At 45.4% G+C, this 21,779-nt stretch overlaps 1 protein-coding gene across 1 annotated transcript in view; it reads left to right on the forward strand.

The window, feature by feature from the left end:
• Positions 1–3,491: 3,491 nt before the first annotated feature.
• The window catches only part of wdr44 (WD repeat domain 44), a 65,734-nt gene continuing 47,446 nt past the window's right edge, over positions 3,492–21,779 (forward strand). Inside the window, exons 1-2 of the mRNA XM_033030860.1 lie at positions 3,492–3,783; positions 16,083–16,113. Coding sequence (XP_032886751.1) covers positions 3,707–3,783; positions 16,083–16,113 — 108 coding nt within the window. The 5' untranslated portion in view covers positions 3,492–3,706. The remainder of the gene's footprint in view (positions 3,784–16,082; positions 16,114–21,779) is intronic.

A 21,779-nucleotide genomic window follows, 5' to 3' on the forward strand; every position in this document is an offset into this window, starting at 1 on the left:
TCTTGTCATGAAGGCCAACATGATTTGGCCTTCATAACAAGAGGATGGCCTTTCTTCACTGCCTGCTGTACCTGCATGCTTACTTTCATTGATTGATGTACAAGGACACCCAGATCCCATTGTACTTCCCCTTTACTCAGAGTTGCTGCTTCACAGGGCCAGAAACCTGGTTTGGATCCTGACTACGGGTGCTGTCTGAACAGAGTTTGTACGTTCTCCCCGTGGGTTTTATCCGGGTACTCCGGTTTCCGCTAATATTCCAAACGTACAGGTTTGTAGGTTGATCGGTATAATTGTAAATTGTCCCTCGTGTGTAGAATGGAACTAGTGTACAGGTTGATTGCTGGTTAGCATGGATTCATTGGGCCGAAGGGCCTGTTTCCCTGCTGTATCTCAAAACTAATCTAAAAATCATTGTACTTCAGGTGTAACCCCACGTCAGAACGGAAAGGAAAAATTAAACACGAAAGATCAGTGAAGAAAGCTAATGGCATGTTGGCCTTCATAACGAGAGGATTTGAGTATAGGAGTAAAGAGGTCCTTCTGTAATTGTACAGGGCCCTGGTGAGACCACACCTGGAGTATTATGTGCAGTTTTGGTCCCCTAATTTGAGGAAGGACATCCTTGCTATTGCGGCAGTGCAGCATATGTTCACGAGGTTAATCCCCGGGATGGCGGGACTGTCGTATGAGGAAAGGTTGGAAAGACTGGGCTTGTATTGACTGGAGTTTAGAAGCATGAGAGGGGATCTTATAGAAACATATAAAATTATAAAAGTACTGGACAAGCTAGATGCAGGAAAAATGTTCCCAATGTGGGGCGAGTCCAGAACCAGGGGCCACAGTCTAAGAATAAAGGGGAGGCCATTTAAAACTGAGATGAGAAAAATTCAGTTGTGAATTTGTGGAATTCTCTGCCACAGAAGGCAGTGGAGGCCAATTCACTGGATTAATTTAATAAAGAGTTAGATAAAGCTCTAGGGCTAGCGGAATCAAGGGATATGGGGAGAAGGCAGGCACGGGTTACTGATTGTGGATGATCAGCCATGATCACAATGAATGGCGGTGCTGGCTTGAAGGGCCAAATGGCCTCCTCCTGCACTTATTTTCTATGTTTCTATGTCACAAGGTCATAAGGAATAGTAGAATGAAGCCATTCGACCCATCAGGTCTACGCAGCCATTCAATCATGGCTGATCTACCTCTCCATCCTAACCCCATTCTCCTGCCTTCTCCCCATCACCCCGTACTGATGAAAGGTACGTCAAAATCCAGAGAAGAAAGAATTGATAAAGATTGCGTGAAGGTGCTGGTGTGGTTGAAAGTGTGGCAACGAGCACAATTCACCGTGGGGGAGAAAGCCAGAGCCAGAGACCTTGAGACAAAGCTGCGTGTCAGCTGAGAAATGATTGATGAGAATGACTATTTGCAAGAGAGTTGATAATGTGGGCCACCCATCAGACAAAGAGCTGCTCAATCCATTTGCCTCTTCGATATTAGCTTTGTAATCTCATCGATCAACCGCGCGCTTAATGGGATGACTTTTGTCTCTATCACCCTTTCAAATTGAATTTCCCCGCTAGTATTTTGATCAATCACTTTGATCAATTACCATTTATACCTCACGCATAATGAAAGACCAGTCTCACCCCGGCCACTCCCTCTTCTCCCCTTTCCCATCAGGCAAAAGGCACACCTCCAGATTGAGAGTTTAAGAAAGAACTGCAAATACTGGAAAAATCAAAGGTAGACAAAAATGCTGGAGAAACTCAGCAAATATGAGCAAGGGTTTCGTTGGGAAAAAAGTCAACAAATGCTGGAGTAACTCAGCGGGTCAGGCAGCATCTGTGGAGAACATGGATAGGTGACGTTTTGGGTCGGGACCCGTATTCCAATTTATTTCCTCGTTCTGTTTTTTAGTACATGAGACAATTAAATAATTACTCTTGATTCTGGAACACGAGGACATAGGTTTAAGGTGAGAGGAGAAAGGTTTAATAGGAACCTGAGGGGTAATGTTTTCACACAAAGTGTGGTGGGTGTATGGAACGAGCTGCCGGAGGAGGTAGTTGGCTGGGATTGTCATAACATTTAGGAAACTGTCAGGCAGGTACATGGATAGGACAGGTTTGGAGGGATATGGACCAAACGCGGGCAGGAGGGACTAGTGTAGCTGGGACATGTTTGGGTAGGTTGGGCCGAAGGGCCTGTTTCCACACTATATTACAAGCTGTGGCCAAATGCGCCCGCTGTCTACTCCCCGGGACCTTTGACTCCCCCACAGCCATTAGGCTAATAAACACGGCAACCTCAAATATGCTCTGAACTACTTAGTCTATGATGGTTATTATTACAGTATTATTGTTAGTTTTTTTTGTGTGTGTGCGTGCAGGTGTGTGAGTGTGAGTGAGCAAGTGTGAGCGTGTGTGAGTGTGTGTGTATATATATGATGCATATATATTTACGTGTGTGAGTGTGTGTATATGATGCATATATATATGTGTGTGTGTATATGATGCATCTATGTGTATGTATATATGATGCATATATATATATATGCGTGTGTATATATGATGCATATATATGTGTGTATATGTGCGTGTGAGTGTGTATATATGCATTATCTATATAATATTAAAACTCTGTGGCTGCTGGCTGGCTGGCTGCTGGCTGGCTGTGTTTCTGCCTGACTTGTGGTTGCCAGCCTTTGATTCGTTGCGACGCTAACGCCAGACCCAGAAACGCCAACATTTTTTCCATTTCGGTAGAGATTTCACTTTTCATTCCAAGTATCCACTCCTCATTAAATTTCATCGTGCTTATGTACACATTTTTAATAAAATCCTTCCCCCCCCCCCCCCCCCCCCCCCACTCACACATTGTGTCGCCTCCTGCTGGCCAGCGACCATAACGGCTGCTGGTGCCGCCTCTCGCCTCAAAGACGCCATTTAAAAACAGCCGCACTGCTGTCTGCGGGAACGGCTTGACTTGGAGGACCACGTCTCCCGTGGGGGCTATGGGTAGGGAACGGCTGCGTTGGGGGAGCAGACCCAACGGGTCTGCACTTGGTCTAGTATATATATATATATATATGTGTGTGTGTGTGTGTATATATGATGCATATATATATATGTGTGTGTGTATATGTGTGTGTGAGTGTGAGTATATATGATGCATATATATATGTGTGTGCGAGTATATATGATGTACATATATATATATGTGTGTGGTGCACAAAATTGCTGGGGAAACTCAGCGGGTGCAGCAGCATCTATGGAGCGAAGGAAATAGGCAACGTTTCGGACCGAAACCCTTCTTCATGTGTGAGTGTGAATGTGAGTGTGAGTGTGTACACACCAAAGATACGCTGGGCTCCTCTATAATCTTTGGTACACACATTGTCCACGTGGTGCAGCGGCAGAGGGCGGGACACGTGACGACAAGCGGGGACCAGCAGGTGTGGGGGGGGGGGCGGGAGCGCGCACGTACACACGCAGGCGGGGGGCGGGTACGCGCACGTACGTCGGTGTGTGTGTGAGCGAGCGGGCGGGCGGCCGCGGGCTGGGGCTCGAGCACAGGCGAGGCCTGGCGCCGCCGCCTCCTCCTCATCCTCACTCACCACCACCATCACCATCACCATCATCCCCCCGCCAGCCCAGCCCAGCCCCGCACACCGTGCCGTGTGTGTCTCTCCCTCACCCTCGCCATGGCGTCCGACACCAGCGACGCCGAGGAATTCTACGATGCGGCCGAGGAGGTCAACAGCGGCCCGTCCCCCGCGGCGTGAGTGAAGGGAGAGCGGTGGGTGGGGGGGGTGGGCAATGGCCAGGGTGGGGGGTGGGTGGGGGGCAATGGCCAGGGTGGGGGGTGGGTGGGGGGCAATGGCCAGGGTGGGGGGGGGGTTCACATGGTGGACACATCTCTGGGCTGTGTGATGGTGTCCCTCAACCCCCCCCCTCATTACTCACCCCCCTCATCACTCACCCCCCCCTCATCACTCACCCCCCCCCTCATTACTCACCCCCCCCTCATTACTCACCCCCCCCTATTACTCACCCCCCCCCTCATTACTCACCCCCCCTCATCACTCACCCCCCCCTCATCACTCACCCCCCCCTCATCACTCACCCCCCTCATCACTCACCCCCCCCTCATCACTCACCCCCCCCTCATCACTCACCCCCCCCTCATCACTCACCCCCCCCTCATTACTCACCCCCCCCTCATTACTCACCCCCCCTCATTACTCACACCCCCCCCCCTCATTACTCACCCCCCTCATCACTCACCCCCCCTCATCACTCACCCCCCCCTCATTACTCAACCCCCCCCTCATTACTCAACCCCCCCTCATTACTCACCCCCCCTCATTACTCAACCCCCCCTCATTACTCAACCCCCCCTCATTACTCAACCCCCCCTCATTACTCACCCCCCCTCATTACTCAAACCCCCCCTCATTACTCAACCCCCCCTCATTACTCAACCCCCCCTCATCACTCACCCCCCTCATTACTCAACCCCCCCTCATTACTCAACCCCCCCCTCATTACTCAAACCCCCCCCCTCATTCCTCAACCCCCCCTCATTACTCAACCCCCCCTCATCACTCACACCCCCTCATCATTCACCCCCCTCATTACTCAACCCCCCCCCCTCATTACTCAACCCCCCCTCATTACTCAACCCCCCCCTCATCACTCACCCCCCATTACTCAACCCCTCCCTCATTACTCAACCCCCCCTCATCACTCACCCCCCCTCATTAGTCAACCCCCCCTCTTTACTCAAACCCCCCCTCATCACTCACTCACCCCTCATCACTCACTCACCCCCCCCCTCCTCAAACACCCCCCCCCTTAACACCCCCCCTCATCACTCACTCAACCCCCCCCTCATCACCACTCAACCACCCCCCATCACTTACCCCCCCCCCCCCTCATGACTTACCCCCCCCCTCCTCCCTCCTCATCACTCCCCCAACCCCCTCTTTCCCTGCCTCCCCATAACTTTGGATTCTTGGATCCCCACCTCCATCCCCATGCCGGACTTTACCCTTCCTATTCCTCCCCACTTCTCAGTGTCCTCGCCCTACATCCACATGTTCCTCAAGTGACCCAACCACTGCCCATCCTCTTGGTCCCAAAACCTGCCTCATCCACTCTTTGTTCAGTATTTAATCTTAGCATCTTTGCACTTTAGTTGTTCATAAATAGAAAAAAAAAACCTTTTGAATGATCACTGCCTCGCATGAAGTGACTAAATTAGGATTAAAGATATCTAATGTGACGGCTGTAAAGTGAAAGGTTGTATTCAGACAATCGTTCCCCTTGCCTCTATCAATCTGTAATTCTGCTTTCTGTTCCTTTATATGTGTACATTCAATTTCACTTGAAAACTTTTGCTAATCTGTCAGTTGAGATTCTTGTTTCTATGCGGGTAATTTTGACAATTCATTTGGAAAAGTGAAAAGAAAATGTACATTGCGGCATGCCAGTGCTGGTGAAATTCATGGGATGCTCCAAGCCTTGGTAATAGTAGAAGTGTTGCAGTTAACAAAATTGGCCAGGGTTTCCGTTATCTAGTAGTTTCCATTAAGTGCCCTTCTGAGATATCAGGAGTCTGCAGAGCCAGACTTGAAAACAATGCCTCCTTCAAAAATTATCAGTAGCTGTTACGCACATGATTCAACCTGCAGCAGCCACCTGCCAGAGAGAGAGGCTACCTGGTTAAGGTCCATCAGGGAAATGACTCCTCACAAGTTGGGGAGAGTGTTCAATGGCACTGTTCATGGACCATCCTCTGGCAAAGTCATCGGAAACAAAACTCTACTGTCCCAGCAATGTACTCCTCTCTTGCACTTGACATTATGCAGTTGGAGTCATACAGCAGGGAAACAGGCACTTTGGCCTAATTTGTCCATGCCAACCAAGGTGCCTCGTCTGAGCTAGTTCCATTTGCCTGCATTTAGTCCATTCCCTCCAAACCTTTACAATCCATTTACCTGTCCAAGTATCCTTTAAATGTTGTTATTGTACTTAACCTCAACTACCTCTGGCAGCTCATTCCATTTGCCAACCATCCTCTAAGTGGAACAAGTTCCCCTTCAGGCTCTCATCTTAAACCTATGTCCTCTTGTTCTTGATTCCCCTATCCTGGACCCCTAGGACTGCATTTGCCCTATCAATTTCCCTCATGATTTGATACACCTCTGTACGATCACCCCTCAGCCTCCACCGCTCTCGGGAATAAAGCCCAACCTGCCCATCCTCTCCCTATAGCTTAGGGCCTCGAGTTCTGACAACATCCTTGTAAATCATCTCCACAATCCTTCCAGCTTGACAACATCCTTCCTAACTTTTACACTCCCCTTACCTACTCCAACCTCACCCCCAGAAGAAGGGTCCTGAAACGTCACCCATTCCTTCTCTCCAGAAATGCTGCCTGTCCCGCCGAGTTACTCCAACTTTTTGTGTCTGTCCTTCCTATAGCAGGGTGACCAAAACTGAACACAAAACTCCAAATGCAGCCTCACCAATGTCACCTTCTTCTTCTTGCGTATGGCGTGCACAGCCTAAAGTTGTAATGGCATGAAAAACTATTTATTTGTGCACGTCGGGTTGATTGCATTTGTGGAAACAGGGTGGACCACGTGAAGGTTGCAATCCCCCAGCCCACCAATGTCATGTACAACTGTAACATAACATCCCAACTTTTATACTCAATGCCCTGACTGAGGAAGGCCAATGTACCAAAAGCCTTTACCACTGTGCACCTGTCCTTCTATTTCCTCAGTTCTACAACAGTCTCCAGGGCCCTACCATTTGCTATGAAATCACTTTTTTTTACATTCGGAAGAAATGCAGAACATTCCAAAAAATATTGCCAATTAATGTTATCGAACTCTATTGTTGGGATATAGTGAAAAGGATGATTAAGGTAATGAGGTCATAAGGAATAGGAGTAGAATCAGGCCATTCGGCCCATCAAGTCTACTCCGCCATTCAATAATGGCTGATCTATCTCTCCCTCCTAATGCATGCTATCCAGTAAAACCATACTGTACATGTGTTCATAAGGTCGTGCAAAAGAGAAAATAAACGGGCAGAACATAATGTTACGGGTTTCAGAGAAAGTGCAGATAACAAAAAGTCAAGGGCTACAAAGAGGTAGATTGTAAGATTGGACAACCTCCTTGGCATACAAGAGGTCCGTACAAGAGTCTAAACAGGAGGGAAGAAGCTGCTCTTCAATCTCGTGGTACATGCTTTCAGACTTCTGTCGACTCGGGGTCTAGGCATAAGCTCAGGGGTGACCGCACCTTTGCGGTTGCAGCTCCTAGACTGTGGAACAGCATCCCTCTTCCCATCAGAACTGCCCCCTCCATCGACTCCTTTAAGTCGAGACTAAAAATTCATCTTTACTCTCAAGCCTTTCTTGACATCCTCTGAGTGAGGGCTATATGTATGTATTTATGTATGTACTTAATCTATGAACCACTGTTGTATAACGTTAGTACCTCCACCAATGTAAAGCACTTTGGCCAAAGAGAGTTGTTTTGTAAATGTGCTATATAAATAAAAGTGACTTGACTTGACTCTGCCCAATGGAAGAGAGAATGACGGTGTGAGTTGTACTTGCTTACTGTTTTTCTGCAATAGCATGAAGTATAGGTGGAGTCGATTGGGTCTGTGTGATGGGCTGGACTGTGTTCACAACCCTCTCTGCAATATTTTGTCGTCTTGTACAGAGTAGGTGTGATGCATCCAGATAGGATGCATTCCATGATGCATCATTAGGCATTGATAAGAATTATTGGAGATATGCCAAGCTCCCTCCTGAGCAACTAGAGGCGTTTGTGTGCTTTCTTGGCCATGGTGTCAATGTGGTTGATACATGACACACTGGTTATAGAGTTGAGGAGATCTAGTTGCTCAATCCCCTTTTTAAATGACTTGACATCGGGAGCAGCGCGGGTGTTGGGTGGTAACATATTTCATTCCCTTATCGTCCTTGGGTAAAGGGAATATTGGTAACAACGTTTATTGAGATTTAGCCAGTTGATGATGTAGGGACCGTTATTTTGTCTTGTTTCATGGCAGTTGGTGCTCTGGGGATGACGGAAGATTTGATGGTGCGATTTTGTGAATCTCCTTGTAAATTGCAATAAGTCTTAGCCTGATTCTGTTCGTCTTCTGCAAACCTGTAAATGTAGTTAGAGCAGAATTTGGCTGATCAGTTGTGAGTTTATAGGGAGTATAGTAAGCGGATGAGAACATAGCCTAGCGGCAAAATATGTTGAGAATTATCCTGAGAGTAAGTTTTGTGGTTTGTTCTCACTTACTGTGGTCAATGGGTCAGGAAGCCATGGATTCTGTTGCCAAGGGGGAAGGTTGTAGAGTCCTAGGTCCAGGAGTTTGGAGATGTAATTTGGTAGACATGCTGTCTTGTGCTGGCAGGATTTATGAAATGGTTGTCGCGATTGGTCCTTGAGCTTGCAGCCTGCCCTGTAAACATTATTTGAAAGCGTTGGCTGTTTTGAGTGAAATTCCATAAAGTTTCAGGAAAAGTCTGTCTGAAGTTTGGATCCATAGCAGGATCCCATGACATAAATAAGTTTGGATGCAACACCAGCTGGGATAAGGTACATGAGGTAGCTTTGGCTTTCTTTTAGTTGAATTTGGGCTTGTATCTACAAATCACATCCAATGTTACCGGTTAATGCTGATGGTTCCTGAGAGATTTGGTGGTGTTCAGCCATGTGCGGGACATTTGTGCAATGCACAGTCACACACACAAGTGGCAGACCTGCTAATGGATCTGGAAACTTGATTCAGTCAGAGTGCTTCAATGTCAGGAGTGGCCTAGTGATGCATGGAGAATTGTTCCCTTAATCAGCAATGTTCTGCTCCAGTGTAGGGTAAAATGCCCTTGCATTTCAGTGGGGATGTAGGACTGTGTGCTAGGATGCATGTTAGGAGCAATGTAATTGATATTTTATGCCGCGGTTTTAGTCGATTTCATTTTTTTTCAGTTCCAATATTTTAACGGTCTCTGTCAGTATTAAGTATCCAGTACAGGTTTTACAGCTGGAAATGTTTCTTGGAGAGAGGTTCCCACTTGATAAAGCTGGGAGGAGTATATTGTTTCTCATTGCACTACCCGATGTCCTGTTGTGGCTTGGACCGCACCAGTGGAGTCTGAACTGGACTATACCAGTAGATCAGTCTGAAGAAGGGTCTCGACCTGAAATGTCACCCATTCCTTCTATCCAGTGATGCTGCCTGTTCTGCTGAGTTACTCCAGCATTTTGTGTCTATCTGCATTTCCTTCCCACGCACCAGTGGAGGCTGGGTTGTGTTGGCACACGGTGGCCCTCCCCAGTAGGAGCAAACAAAGGCAGAGGGATTACTTGGGCAGTGAATCAGGCGCTGAGCTCAGTCTTGACTGCAATGTTAATTTTGGATCTATTTTTAGCATGTTACCATACTTAAAACCACTTCCATTAAAATAATGATGGATAATAAACATCTTAGATTCTTAACAGGGTTCTACAAGTCCATATATACTCATCAAATTAACTGGTGATGTTTCTCGTTACTGTTGGTGCTAACTTGCCTTGGGCAAAGTGACTGCCCTGCTTCTTTGGCTGAGTCACAGTCATACAGCATGGAAACAGGCTCTTTGGACCAAATTGCCCACATGGACCAACATGTCCCTTCTACACTAGTCCCACCTGCCTGCGTTTGGCCCATATCCCTCTAAACCGATCCTATCTAAATGTTTCTTAAACGTTGCGATACAAACTGCCTTAACTACCTCCTCCAACAGTTCATTCCATGAACCCACCACATTTTCTGTTTAAAAAAAAAAAGTTGCCTTTCAGGTTCCTATTAATTTCCCCCCCCCCCCCCCTCCCCTTACTTTAAACCGATGTCCTCTGGTTCTTGATGCCTCTACTCTGTGCATTAACCTGATTTATTCCCCTCATGATTTTGTACACGGCTTGTGGGCACCCAGAGTTATGATAGAGTTTACAGCGGGGCGGGTCTATTAAACATAGAACAGTACAGCACAGGAACAGGCCTTTCGGCCCACAATGATATGGTCAGCTTATATTTGTTTTGGTTGCTACCAGTTTTCCCTGCAACAGTAGTTACCGATGTAGGTTTTAACATAAACAAGCAATCTAAGGTGTGCCGGGAGGCAGGTGATTCTGGGTGGAGGTGAGTGCAGGATGGGAAAGGTTGCTAAGATCACGGGTTAGCATGTGTACTCCCAAGGTTGACTTTGAAGCTGGGAGAGACTGCAGAAGCAATTAGGTTTAGGAGGATGATTCTGCATGGGAGTAAACACATCAAATGTGGAAACACACAAGCATGCTGCCCGGCCTCCAGCCATCCGTGCACACTAACGCTATCCTGCACACTAGGAACAATTTATAATTTTACCAAGCCAATTAACCTTAACCTACAAACATGCACATCTTTGGAGTGTGAGAGGAAACCGGAGATTCCAGAGAAAACCCACGCAGGTCACGGAGAAAGGAACGTAAAACTCCGTACAGACAGCACCCGTAGTCAGGATCGAACCTGGGTCTCTGGCGCTGTAAGGCAGCAGCTCTACCATTGAGCCACCGTGCCACTCTAAAGTTTAGGCCTGTAAGATTTTTTTCTCATCAATAAACATAGAAACATAGAAAATAGGTGCAGGAGTAGGCCATTCGGCCCTTCGAGCCTGCACCGCTATTCAATATGATCATGGCTGATCATCCAACTCGGTATCCTGTACCTGCTTTCTCTCCATACCCCCTGATCCCTTTAGCCACAAGGGCCACATCTAACTCCCTCTTAATTATAGCCAATGAACCGGCCTCAACTACATTCTGTGGCAGAGAATTCCACAGATTCACCACTCTGTGTAAAAAATGTTTTTCTCATCTCAGTCCTAAAAGATTTCCCCTTTATCCTTAAACTGTGACCCCTTGTTCTGGACTTCCCCAACATCGGGAACAATCTTCCTGCATCTAGCCTGTCCAACCCCTTAAGAATTTTGTAAGTTTCTATAAGATCCCCCCTCAATCTTCTAAATTCTAGTGAGTACAAGCCGAGGCTATCCAGTCTTTCTTCATATGAAAGTCCTGACATCCCAGGAATCAGTCTGGTGAACCTTTGTACTCCCTCTATGGCAAGAATGTCCTTCCTCAGATTAGGAGACCAAAACTGTACGCAGTACTCCAGGTGTGGTCTCACCAAGACCCTGTCCAACTGCAGATCCTCTTTTGTTCTTCTAAACTGTAGTGTGGACCTAGTTGATAATTGCTCCTCATACAAATGGCCCAGTCATCCACGAGCCTGTCTACATTTCCTTTATGACAAGTTTATCCTGAACATCCTTTTCCTGGATAAAAAGACTGCACACGGAATCCCAGATAAAGACCCGCCAAGGCCGTGCATTGTTGCAAGATGTATTTACTCCTATACTCCAATCCTCTTGCATTGAAAGCCAACGTGCTGTGGTCAGACTGGGACGCTGGGACGACAGTGTGTTCTCATGGTTATAATTGTGTCACATTTAGTGCTGGATCACAAAACCCAATATTAGTTTCGTATATCATTTGTGTAATATCATGGCTTATGTGTTCAAGCTTAAAAGATTTAAATATATGGGTAGGAAGGAACTGCAGATGCAGGTTTACACTGAAGATAGACACAAAATGTTGGAGTAACTCAGCGGGACAGACAGCATCTCTGGCGAGATGGAATGGGTGACGTTTCGGGTCGGGACCCTTTTTCAGACAGTTGGGGGAGAGGGATCTCGACCTGAAATGTCACCCATTCCTTCTCTCCAATTCCTTCTCTAAGCCTTGTCTAGTGCTCTATCTATTCAAACTTGGAGCTACATGATACCTCCCCTTATTACAAGCCCATGTCCATTGTTGGGCAGGGGCGTAAAATCAATTTGCACACTTACCTTTGGTTTGGACACTTGGAGTATTGGTCTCACCAGGTGGCCAGCTGGGTGGTAGAGAATAGACAATAGGTGCAGGAGTAGGCCATTCGGCCCATCGAGTCAGCACCGCCATTCACTGTGATCACGGCTGATCATCCACTATCAGTACCCTGTTCCTGCCTTCTCCCCATATCCCCTTACTCCGCTATCTTTAAGAGGCCTATCTAGCTCTCTCTTGAAAGCATCCAGAGTGGGTGACAGTCATTGTTGCAAGTGTAACACAAGATGTACATGCGCAGAAATGGGCTTGGATGCTGATGAACTCTGACAGAACCCAAAGACTTGCATGGTTTCGTTTTTTACAGATCATATATTTTGATGCATTGCAGGAATTTATCCTCTGTTTTTTGGCAAAATGTGTCAGAACCTTCAGAATCATTGTTAAGAATGTAATTGGGTTATTGTTGAAGTGTAATGGTTAAACAAACAGGTTGCAAGGTCAGTGGTTGAAGTAGCCTAGTAATTTGATAGTGCTGCCTTTCTCATTGTTATGTACACGGAGTCAAGCTTTGCCACAATGGTGCCTTGACCTTGGGCGCTACAGGATTTGCAAGGGCAGGCCCATGGCCAACTTGTGGTAGCAGCCAGTTAACCCAATCTTGTCGTACCTGTGTGTGTCTCCACTTCTGTGTCTTGTTGCTTTACTGCACCATATCATTTGAATACTGCCAAAATAAGTATTGTATTGAAAACAGACACAATGTGCTGGAGCAACTCAGTGGTTTTGGATTTGCTTTATTTTATTTGTCATCGATTTCATAACTGGTGATGCAAGGTAAAGAGATCCTTTAATCCACTGCCAATACAAATGGAAGGCATTAGGAGTAGGAATCGATTTTAATGATGATGAGGAACTGCAGATGCTGATTTACAAAAGAAAGACACAGAGTGATGGAGTAACTCAGTGGTTCAGGCAGCATCTCTGCAGGGCATGGAGAGGTAACGATGACCTGAAATATCACCTGTTAATGTTCTCCAGCGATGCTGCCTAACCCACTGAATTGATTTTAATATGTAGGAAGGAACTGGAGATGCCGGTTTACACCGAAGATAGACCCAAAATGCTGGAGTACCGCATCGGGTCAGGCAGCATCTCTGGAGAGAAGGAGTGGGTGACGTTGCAGGTTGAGACCCTTCTTCAGTTCATCTGAGTGTCCTGCCGAGTTACTCCAGCATTTTGTATCTATCTTCAAATTGTTTTTAATATTGTGTAGTGTAAAACAATGAAATGTGAGAGGGTAAAGAAAGTTTAGCATGGATAGTTTGTACTTGGTGAAACCTCACTAGGCTGAAAGGATGTCTGATTTGTATTTCTGGAATACAAATTATTTTTCTTGAATGCAAATTATTTCCATTAATCTCCAGTGATTTACATGACGGGCTTGGGGTATCAGGGATGGAATGATATCATGCTCTGTTGGGCATGAAAGAGGAAAACTCAAACTTTCAAATTAAACGTGTTTTCATGATGATCTTGCTGGGTATGTAATCTTGCTGTGTGCCATTAAGCCCATGTTATGACAGTTTAAAATGCCCTGAAATGTATTAGAAATAGTTTGAATACTATGTTGTGTTTTGGAATAATTTATCTTCGAACATTAGTTTATTCCACCCTAAACTCTTTCCCCTCCCCCCAACAGTCCAATAATAATTTATTCAAATGTTAATCTATCCATACATGCTTCTGCTTTGAAGTAAGGGCCAAAGAATAAATAACACCATAAACTCAATTTTAGATAATGCCCAGGTAATTCCAGGAGACTCTAAATTGCACATATTTGCATTTTCACTTCTCAATGTGTGCTTCATGCTGTGTATGATTGGGCATTGTGGATCTGTGAGAATAATACTGTGATAATAATCAGTGTAAAATTGGAGGGGGTGGGGTGGAGAGACGTGGAATGAATTGAATGAAGGTCTAAATATTTGGGAATGGGTTCACAGCTTCACAACTCGCAGGTCCAGCTGCTGAAGGTGCAAGTGAACAACAGAACAAAGTCTGTGCTCTGTTGTCAAACTGGGAAAAGCTGTGTAATAGCAAAGTTGTACAACACTTGGGGGTACAGCCATAGTGATGCCGCTGGGGGCTGGCATGGAGGTAAAGGTCTGGTATAAGGTCATATGGGATAGGAGTAGAATTAGGCCATTCAGCCCATCGTCAAATCCGCCATTCAGTCATGGCTGATCTATCTCTCCATCCTAAACCCATTCTCCTGCCTTCTCCCCATAACCTCTGACACCTGTACTAATCAAGAATCTATCTATCTCTGCCTTAAAAATATTCACTGACGGCCTCCACCGTCTTCTGTGGCAAAGAATTCCGCAGATTCACCACCCTCTGACTAAAGAAATTTCTCCTCATCTCTTTTCTAAAAGAACGTCCTTTAATTCTGAGACTATGACCTCTATTCCTACTCCCCCACCAGTGGAAACATCCTCTCCACATCCACTCTATCCAAGCCTTTCACTATTCTGTATGTTTCAATGAGGTGCCCCCTCATGCTTCGAAACTCCAGTGAGTTCAGGCCCAGTGCTGACAAACACTCATCATATGTTAACCCACTCATTCCTGGGATAATTCTTGTAAACCTCCTCTGGACCCTCTCCAGAGCCAGCACATCATTCCTCAGATATGTTGCCCAAAATTGTTCACAATATTCCAAATGCGGCCTGACCAGCGCCTTATAGAGCCTCAGCATTACATCCCTGTTTTTGTATACAATCCCTCTTGAAATAAATGCTAGTATTGAATTTGCATTCTTTACTACCGATCACTGAAGTCTTGCTTATTTAGGTGTAGCCTTGCCCGTGAAGAATATTTGCTGTCATCCAAGCATACATTTGAACATTGCATTCATTCTGTGCTGCTGCAGGTAGAAGGCGCAGATCTACATCCAGAACTGGTATAGGCGGCCACAAGCTAATTCTGGAATTGGGGGACTGTGTTGAGAATCCGTGAAGGGAGAGTGGACGCTGGCGCGCTTTGGCTGCCGCTGCTCTCTCTTCACACTGTGTTTTTGATTTTCTGTTTTTGGATTGAATTCTGTTTTTAATTTGTGTCTCTGTGATGTCCTTTTTACTTGTTCTATTCCGATTATGTTTTTATTCCGATTACTATGTAAGGTGTCCTTGAGATGTCTGAAAGGCGCCCATTAAATAAAATTTATTATTATTATTAAAGTCAGCAACATTCAGATTCTTTAATGTTCAGAAGGTGAAACAGACTGGATTTAGAGGTTTAGAGATACAATAGGAGATAAGGGGTGGTTTATCCAAAACATCGTTTTATTTTGAACTGCGGTTAAAAATATTGTGTTTAAAACTAATAAGAGGTTTCCTGTGTGCTTTGAGGGTATGCCGTTCAATGGTTCAGTACTCAGAAAGTATTCCGCAGGGGTTTTTTAATCAAAAATTCCAATCATTTAAATTCTGAGAAAGAAAAAAATGAAAGGTTTTAGTGGAAGCAAAGGCTAAATAGTCTAGCCTCTTGTGATCTTACTCAGCGATATTGTTTTCTCAGTGTGCAGTGCTAACAAAGGATTGGTTAGTCTATTGTATGTACTCATTAATGATCCTGTCAATTTTATTTTACAACTCCATGCTTCATTGTAGCTGACTTAACCTATGCAAATCAGAATCAATTTGTTGAGGTGGAACTGTATTTAGCAAGATTGGCAACCACTTTCAATAATTTGTTTTGCAATGTTTGAAATGAGTGTGTTCCTTCAAACGCCTTCCTTTCAATTATGGAGAACTCCAATTTCAGTAAGGAAGATCACAGTGTAACAACTGATGTCATTTCTTGAGACCTGAGACTGCAGATGTTGGAATGTGGATTAAATATAACTGCTGGAGGAGCTCAGCAGGTTGAGTACCTTTTGTGGAGGCAAAGCAATGATCAGCAAGAAATATTACTGATGTCTATTTGTTCTCTCTATGCTTATGGCAACGAAAGCAGAAATATTTCTGGAAAACCTGTGTCTTTGTGGTTACTATTGGCTGCAAAATTAAGATGCCTCAATTGTTAAACTATCAGAATAATGTCTTTGTTTTTTTTTCCTCTCCCCTAGGTCCCCAGCAAAGATCATTATCTCGACCAAGGTATGTAATGCAGGTATACAAACTTATCAGAATTGAGCAAACGTCACGGTAGGTTGTAAAGATTACAGTTCTTGTACTCTTCCCCATTCTAATGTGAGGGAGGAATGGCAGGTGTTGGTCGGAGTGTAAGATCAAACCATGAAATGGAAAGGTTCACTTAGTAAGCAGCTTTACGCGATGTGTGCGCCAACTTGTAACTTAGGGCTAGTTTAGTTTAAAGATATAGCGTGGAAACAGGCCCTCCGGCCCACCGAGTCCGCACTGACCAGCGATCCCCGCACATTAGCACAAACATACACACACTAGGGACAATTTACAATTATACTGAGTATTCAAACCCAAGCCAATTAACCTGCAAACCTGAACGTCTTCGGAGTGTGGGAGGAAACTGAAGATCTCAGAGAAAATTCACGCGGTCACGGGGAGAACGTACAACTCCATACAGACAGCACCAGTAGTTAGGATCGATCCCGGGTCTCTGGCGCTGCAAGCACTGTAAGGCAGCAACTCTACCGCTGCGCCACCTGTGCTGCGGGTAGAAACAAGGAACTGCAGATGCTGGTTTATACCAAAGATAGACACAAAGTGCTGGAGCAGCTCAGCACGTCAGGCAGCATCTGTGGAGAAGCTCGAACCCGCTGAGTTACTCCAGCACTTTGTATCTGTCTTAGTAACTAGAGGCCCAGATGTGGTAATACAGGTGGGGGTTGACCTGTAGTTGATGGTTTACTTTCACTGTGGGCTGCCTCATGTAGGTATAGCCTTGCTTTAGATGAACCTTCTCATTGCTGAGCAGATTACAGGCACTTTTACATGACCCATCAGCATTTTACATTTTTAACTTGGACAGATTATTTTGATGTCTATTGTGGTATTAGTGGTATTCTTCAATACCTTTCATGTTTGCTACCATTAATCCTGCTTGCAAAAAATAATTAATTCTACTTGAGGACTGATTCCTCTCCAATTTCATCAAACCGATTAAAAAATTGTTATTTTGCTTGATGTTTGGACAAACACTCCAGTTCGCTAGTCCACCACTCTGCGGGTGCTGATGTGTTGCAGCCCTCTGCCTTCACACCCTACACGCCCTGTGACTGCTGGCCATGTCAGGGTCGGGCAGTGGCTGATGTATGATGGACTGCCCAGATTGCATGGTTTCTGTCATTTGCACCTGTTTTCTTGTCTTCCCCGCTAGAGATTTCACTCTGGTAACAAGCTTGGCAGTTGTAGTTGGCTGCTCTTCATTCAACTACAGTCTCTGAGCCTTATCCTGGGGAAATTAACTCCCAACTGCTGAAGAATATCTATCTACTTTTTCCCAATGCCTCAGAAATCGAATCACTTCCTGCACCATTTCTGAAGTCAGGCATTGGACTTTTTAAACGCACTGTCATCTAGAGATTGGTAAATGCATGACTTTTCCAGCTTTCTCTCCCCCACTACAATCAGCCCGAAGAATCCCGACCCGAAAACGTCACCTATCCATGTTCTCCACAGATGCTGCCTGACCCTCCCAGTTACACTAGCATTCTGTGAACCATCACCTATCCATGTTCTCCACAGATGCTGCCTGACCCGCTGAGTTACTCCAGCACTCTGTGAAACATCACCTATCCATGTTCTCCAGAGTTGCTGCCTGACCCGCTGAGTTACTCCAGCACTGTGAAACGTCACCTATCCATGTTCTCCACAGATGCTGCCTGACCCGCTGAGTTACTCCAGCACTCTGTGAAACGTCACCTATCCATGTTCTCCACAGATGCTGCCTGACCCGCTGAGTTACTCCAGCACTCTGTGAAACGTCACCTATCCATGTTCTCCACAGATGCTGCCTGACCCGCTGAGTTACTCCAGCACTCTGTGAAACGTCACCTATCCATGTTCTCCACAGATGCTGCCTGACCCGCTGAGTTACTCCAGCACTCTTTGTTGTTCACAATCAAGATTGCTGTGTTTGACATCCTGTTTTTTAAACTTTCTTTGTGACTGTAATTGTGCCCTCAGGAAGTGAATTTTGGATATTCCTGTCGCTGGTTTCCATGAGAACAATTATTCCAATCTATTTCCATTTTCAATGTCAAACACACTTCAAATGTCCCAAGCCATCTCCGTGCTGTACATTAGGGTACATCAGTCCATGGTACAGTGGGCAGTGCACAGTGGTATTGACAGTTGCAGAAACATCTCTTTCCTGATTGACGATTGACGTGAGCATTCTTGTGCTCTGCTCTGCTTCCCTGCACACTGTGCCCTCAGCATCCTCCTGGTCTATGCTGCCCAAACGTGTTATGTCCTCGTTCAGTATTCTGTACTGGAAAGGGATGTGAGAGCTTGACATCCCTGGAGCTTTGCTGCATTGCCCATCTCCCTTGATTAACGGAATCAAGGGATATAGGGGAAAAGCGGGAACGGGATACTGATTTTGGGTGATGAGCCATGATCATATTGAATGGCGGTGCTGGCTCGAAGGGCCGAATGGCCTACTCCTGCACCCATTTTCTATGCGTCTTCCTCTTCGCATGCTGCTGATCCAGGGACTTCTCATTGCCTGATACTGAGAAGTGACTCCAGCCACCACTCAAGTTCCAGCCCCCACCAGTCTCGAGTTTCAACAAGTTAGCACGCTTCCTACAATTGTGTTCATCCAAGAAATGTGAAGTCCCTTGAAATGTGCCTAGTTGGAATTATCAGCAGCTGTTCACAGCTGGACACCTCTTTATTGCTTCAGTTATGAACATAGAAAAGTACACCACAGTTCCTTGGACACACAATGGAGTTGTCTTTTTTTTTCCCTTGCTGAAGTTATATCAACCTCCTTCCCCCTCTCCACCAAATTCCCATTTCCTCTTGGCTAACATGCTAATCCATTTAGATGATGTAGGTTGTTGCCTGTCATCATGTATTAGTAGTGCAGTAACTTTGGACTGGGTTATATATGTAGTTCAATGCAAGATTAAATGTTTATTTTTTTCATTGTGCCGTTGCTCAATTTGTTATGCAAAAGCTGACTACCATTGAGATTCTGTGTTTGTGTGCAATGAAGTAATCTTCACACTGAGTTGTGTCACTTTAAATGAAGCAGTCTAAATATAGTCGGTTAATTATTGCAGTTCAGCCATCTGTAAACTCAATTCCTTAATAGGTATTACAATGTTTTAAAATTTCTGTTCCTTCCTCTTTCCTTTCATTTCAGTCTATTGTTCATCTTTACTTAGAAACATAGAAAATAGGTGGAGGAGGAGGCCATTTGGCCCTTCGAGCTAGCACCGCCATTCATTGTGATCTTATTGAAACATATAAGATTGTTAAGGGTTTGGACACGTTAGAGGCAGGAAACATGTTCCCGATGTTGGGGGAGTCCAGAACCAGGGGCCACAGTTTAAGAATAAGGGGTAAGCCATTTAGAACTGAGACGAGGAAACACTTTTTCTCACAGAGAGTTGTGAGTCTGTGGAATTCTCTGCCTCAGAGGGCGGTTCTCTGGATATTTTCAAGAGAGAGCTAGATAGGGCTCTTAAAGATAGCGGAGTCAGGGAATATGGGGAGAAGGCAGGAACGGGGTGCTGATTGGGATGATCAGCCATGATCACATTGAATGGCAGTGCTGGCTCGAAGGGCCGAATGGCCTTCTCCTGCACCTATTGTCTATTGTCCATTGATCATGGCTGATCATCCACAATCAGTAACCCACGCCTGCCTTCTCCCCATACCCCTTGATTCCGCTAACCCCTAGAGCTCTATCTAACTCTTTTAAATTCATCCAGTGAATTGGCCTCCACTGCCCTCTGTGGCAGAGCATTCCACTAATTCACAACTCTTGGGGTGTAAACGTTTTTTCTCATCTCAGTTTTAAATGGCCTCCACTTTATTCTTAGACTGTGGCCCCTGGTTCTGGACTCCCCCAACATTAGGAACATTTTTCCTGCATCAAGCTTGTCCAGTCCTTTTATAATTTTATATGTTTCGAAAGATCCCCTCTCATCCTAAATTCCAGTGAATACAAGCCCAGTCTTTCCAATCTTTCCTCATATGACAGTCCCGCCATCCCAGGGATTAGCCTCGTGAACCAATGCTGCACTGCCTCAATCACAAGGATGTCCTTCCTTAAATTAGGAGATAAAAACTGCACACAATACTCCAGATGTGGTCTCGCCAGAGCCCTGTACAACTGCAGAAGGACCTCTTTACTCCGATACTCAAATCCTCTTGTTATGAAGGCCAACATGCCATTAGCTTTCTTCACTGCCTGCTGTACCTCCGTGTGTTTACTTTCAGTGACTGGTGTACAAGGACACTCAGGTCTCGTTGCACTTCCCTTTTTCCTAATCTGACACTATTGAGATAAAAATCTGCCTCCTTGTTCTTGCTGCCAAAGTGGATAACCTCACATTTATCTGGATTATACTGCATCTGCCACGCATCTGCCCACTCACTCAACCTGTCCAGGTCATCCTGCAACCTCCCAGCATCCTCTTCGCTGTTCACACTGCCACCCAGCTTTGTATCATCTGCAAATTTGCTAGTGTAACTTTTAATCCCATCATCTAAATCATTAATATATATTGTAAATAGTTGCGGCCCCAGCACTGAGCCTTGCGGCACTCCACTCGCCACTGCCTGCCATTCTGACAGTGACCCGTTTATTCATGCACTTTGTTTCCTGTCTGCAATTCAATTCTCTATCCATGTCAATACCCTAGCCCCAATACCATGTGCTCTAATTTTGCCCACTAATATCTTGTGTGGGACCTTATCAAAGGCTTTCTGAACGTCCAGATACACTACATCCACTGGCTCTCCTTCATCCATTTTACTTGTCTCATCCTCAAAAAATTCCAGAAGATTAGTCAAGCAGGATTTCCCCATCATAAATCCATGCTGACTTAGATCTATCCTTTTACTGCTATCCAAATGCACCGTTATTACTTCTTTAATAATTGACTCCAGCATCTTCCCCACCACCGATGTCAGGCCAACTGGTCTATAATTCTCCGTTTTCTCTCTCGCTCCTTTCTTGAAAAGTGGGATGACATTAGCTGCCCTCCAATCCACAGGATCTGATCTTGAATCTATAGAACATTGGAAAATGATCACCAATGCATCCATGATTTCTAGAGCCACCTCCTTGAGTACCCTGGGATGCAGATCATCAGGCCCTGGGGATTTATCAGCCTTCAATCAATCTGCCCAATACTATTTCTCGCCTACTACAAATTTCTTTCAGTTCCTCTGTCTCCCTAGATCCTCTGTCCTCTAGTACATCTTGGCGATTGTTTGTTCTATGTTCTGTGTGTCTTCCTTAGTGAAGACAGAACCAAAGTACCGGTTCAACTCTGTCTGAAATGACTTTGAATTTACATTTAAAAAAAGACACAAAGTGCTGGAGTAACTCAGCGGGTCAGGCAGCATCACTGGAGAACATGGATAGATGACGTTTTGGGTCGGGACCCTTAACATTTGCCTGATTCTTGGTTTGGCTCTGTCTAACTCTCTGCATCTCATCTCATCTGACTTGGTCTCGTATGACCAAAAGCTTCCTTTAAATATTGGAAAGATGCAAGTCATTGTATTTTGTCCCTGTCCTCAACTCAGTTTATTAGCTACTTGTTCCTACCCCTGCCGACTGCTTGTGGCATTTGTTGCAGTGTTCTTGCTGACCCTAT

The sequence above is a fragment of the Amblyraja radiata genome, chromosome 12 (assembly GCF_010909765.2).
Source record: "Amblyraja radiata isolate CabotCenter1 chromosome 12, sAmbRad1.1.pri, whole genome shotgun sequence".
Classification (NCBI taxonomy): Eukaryota; Metazoa; Chordata; class Chondrichthyes; order Rajiformes; family Rajidae; genus Amblyraja; species Amblyraja radiata.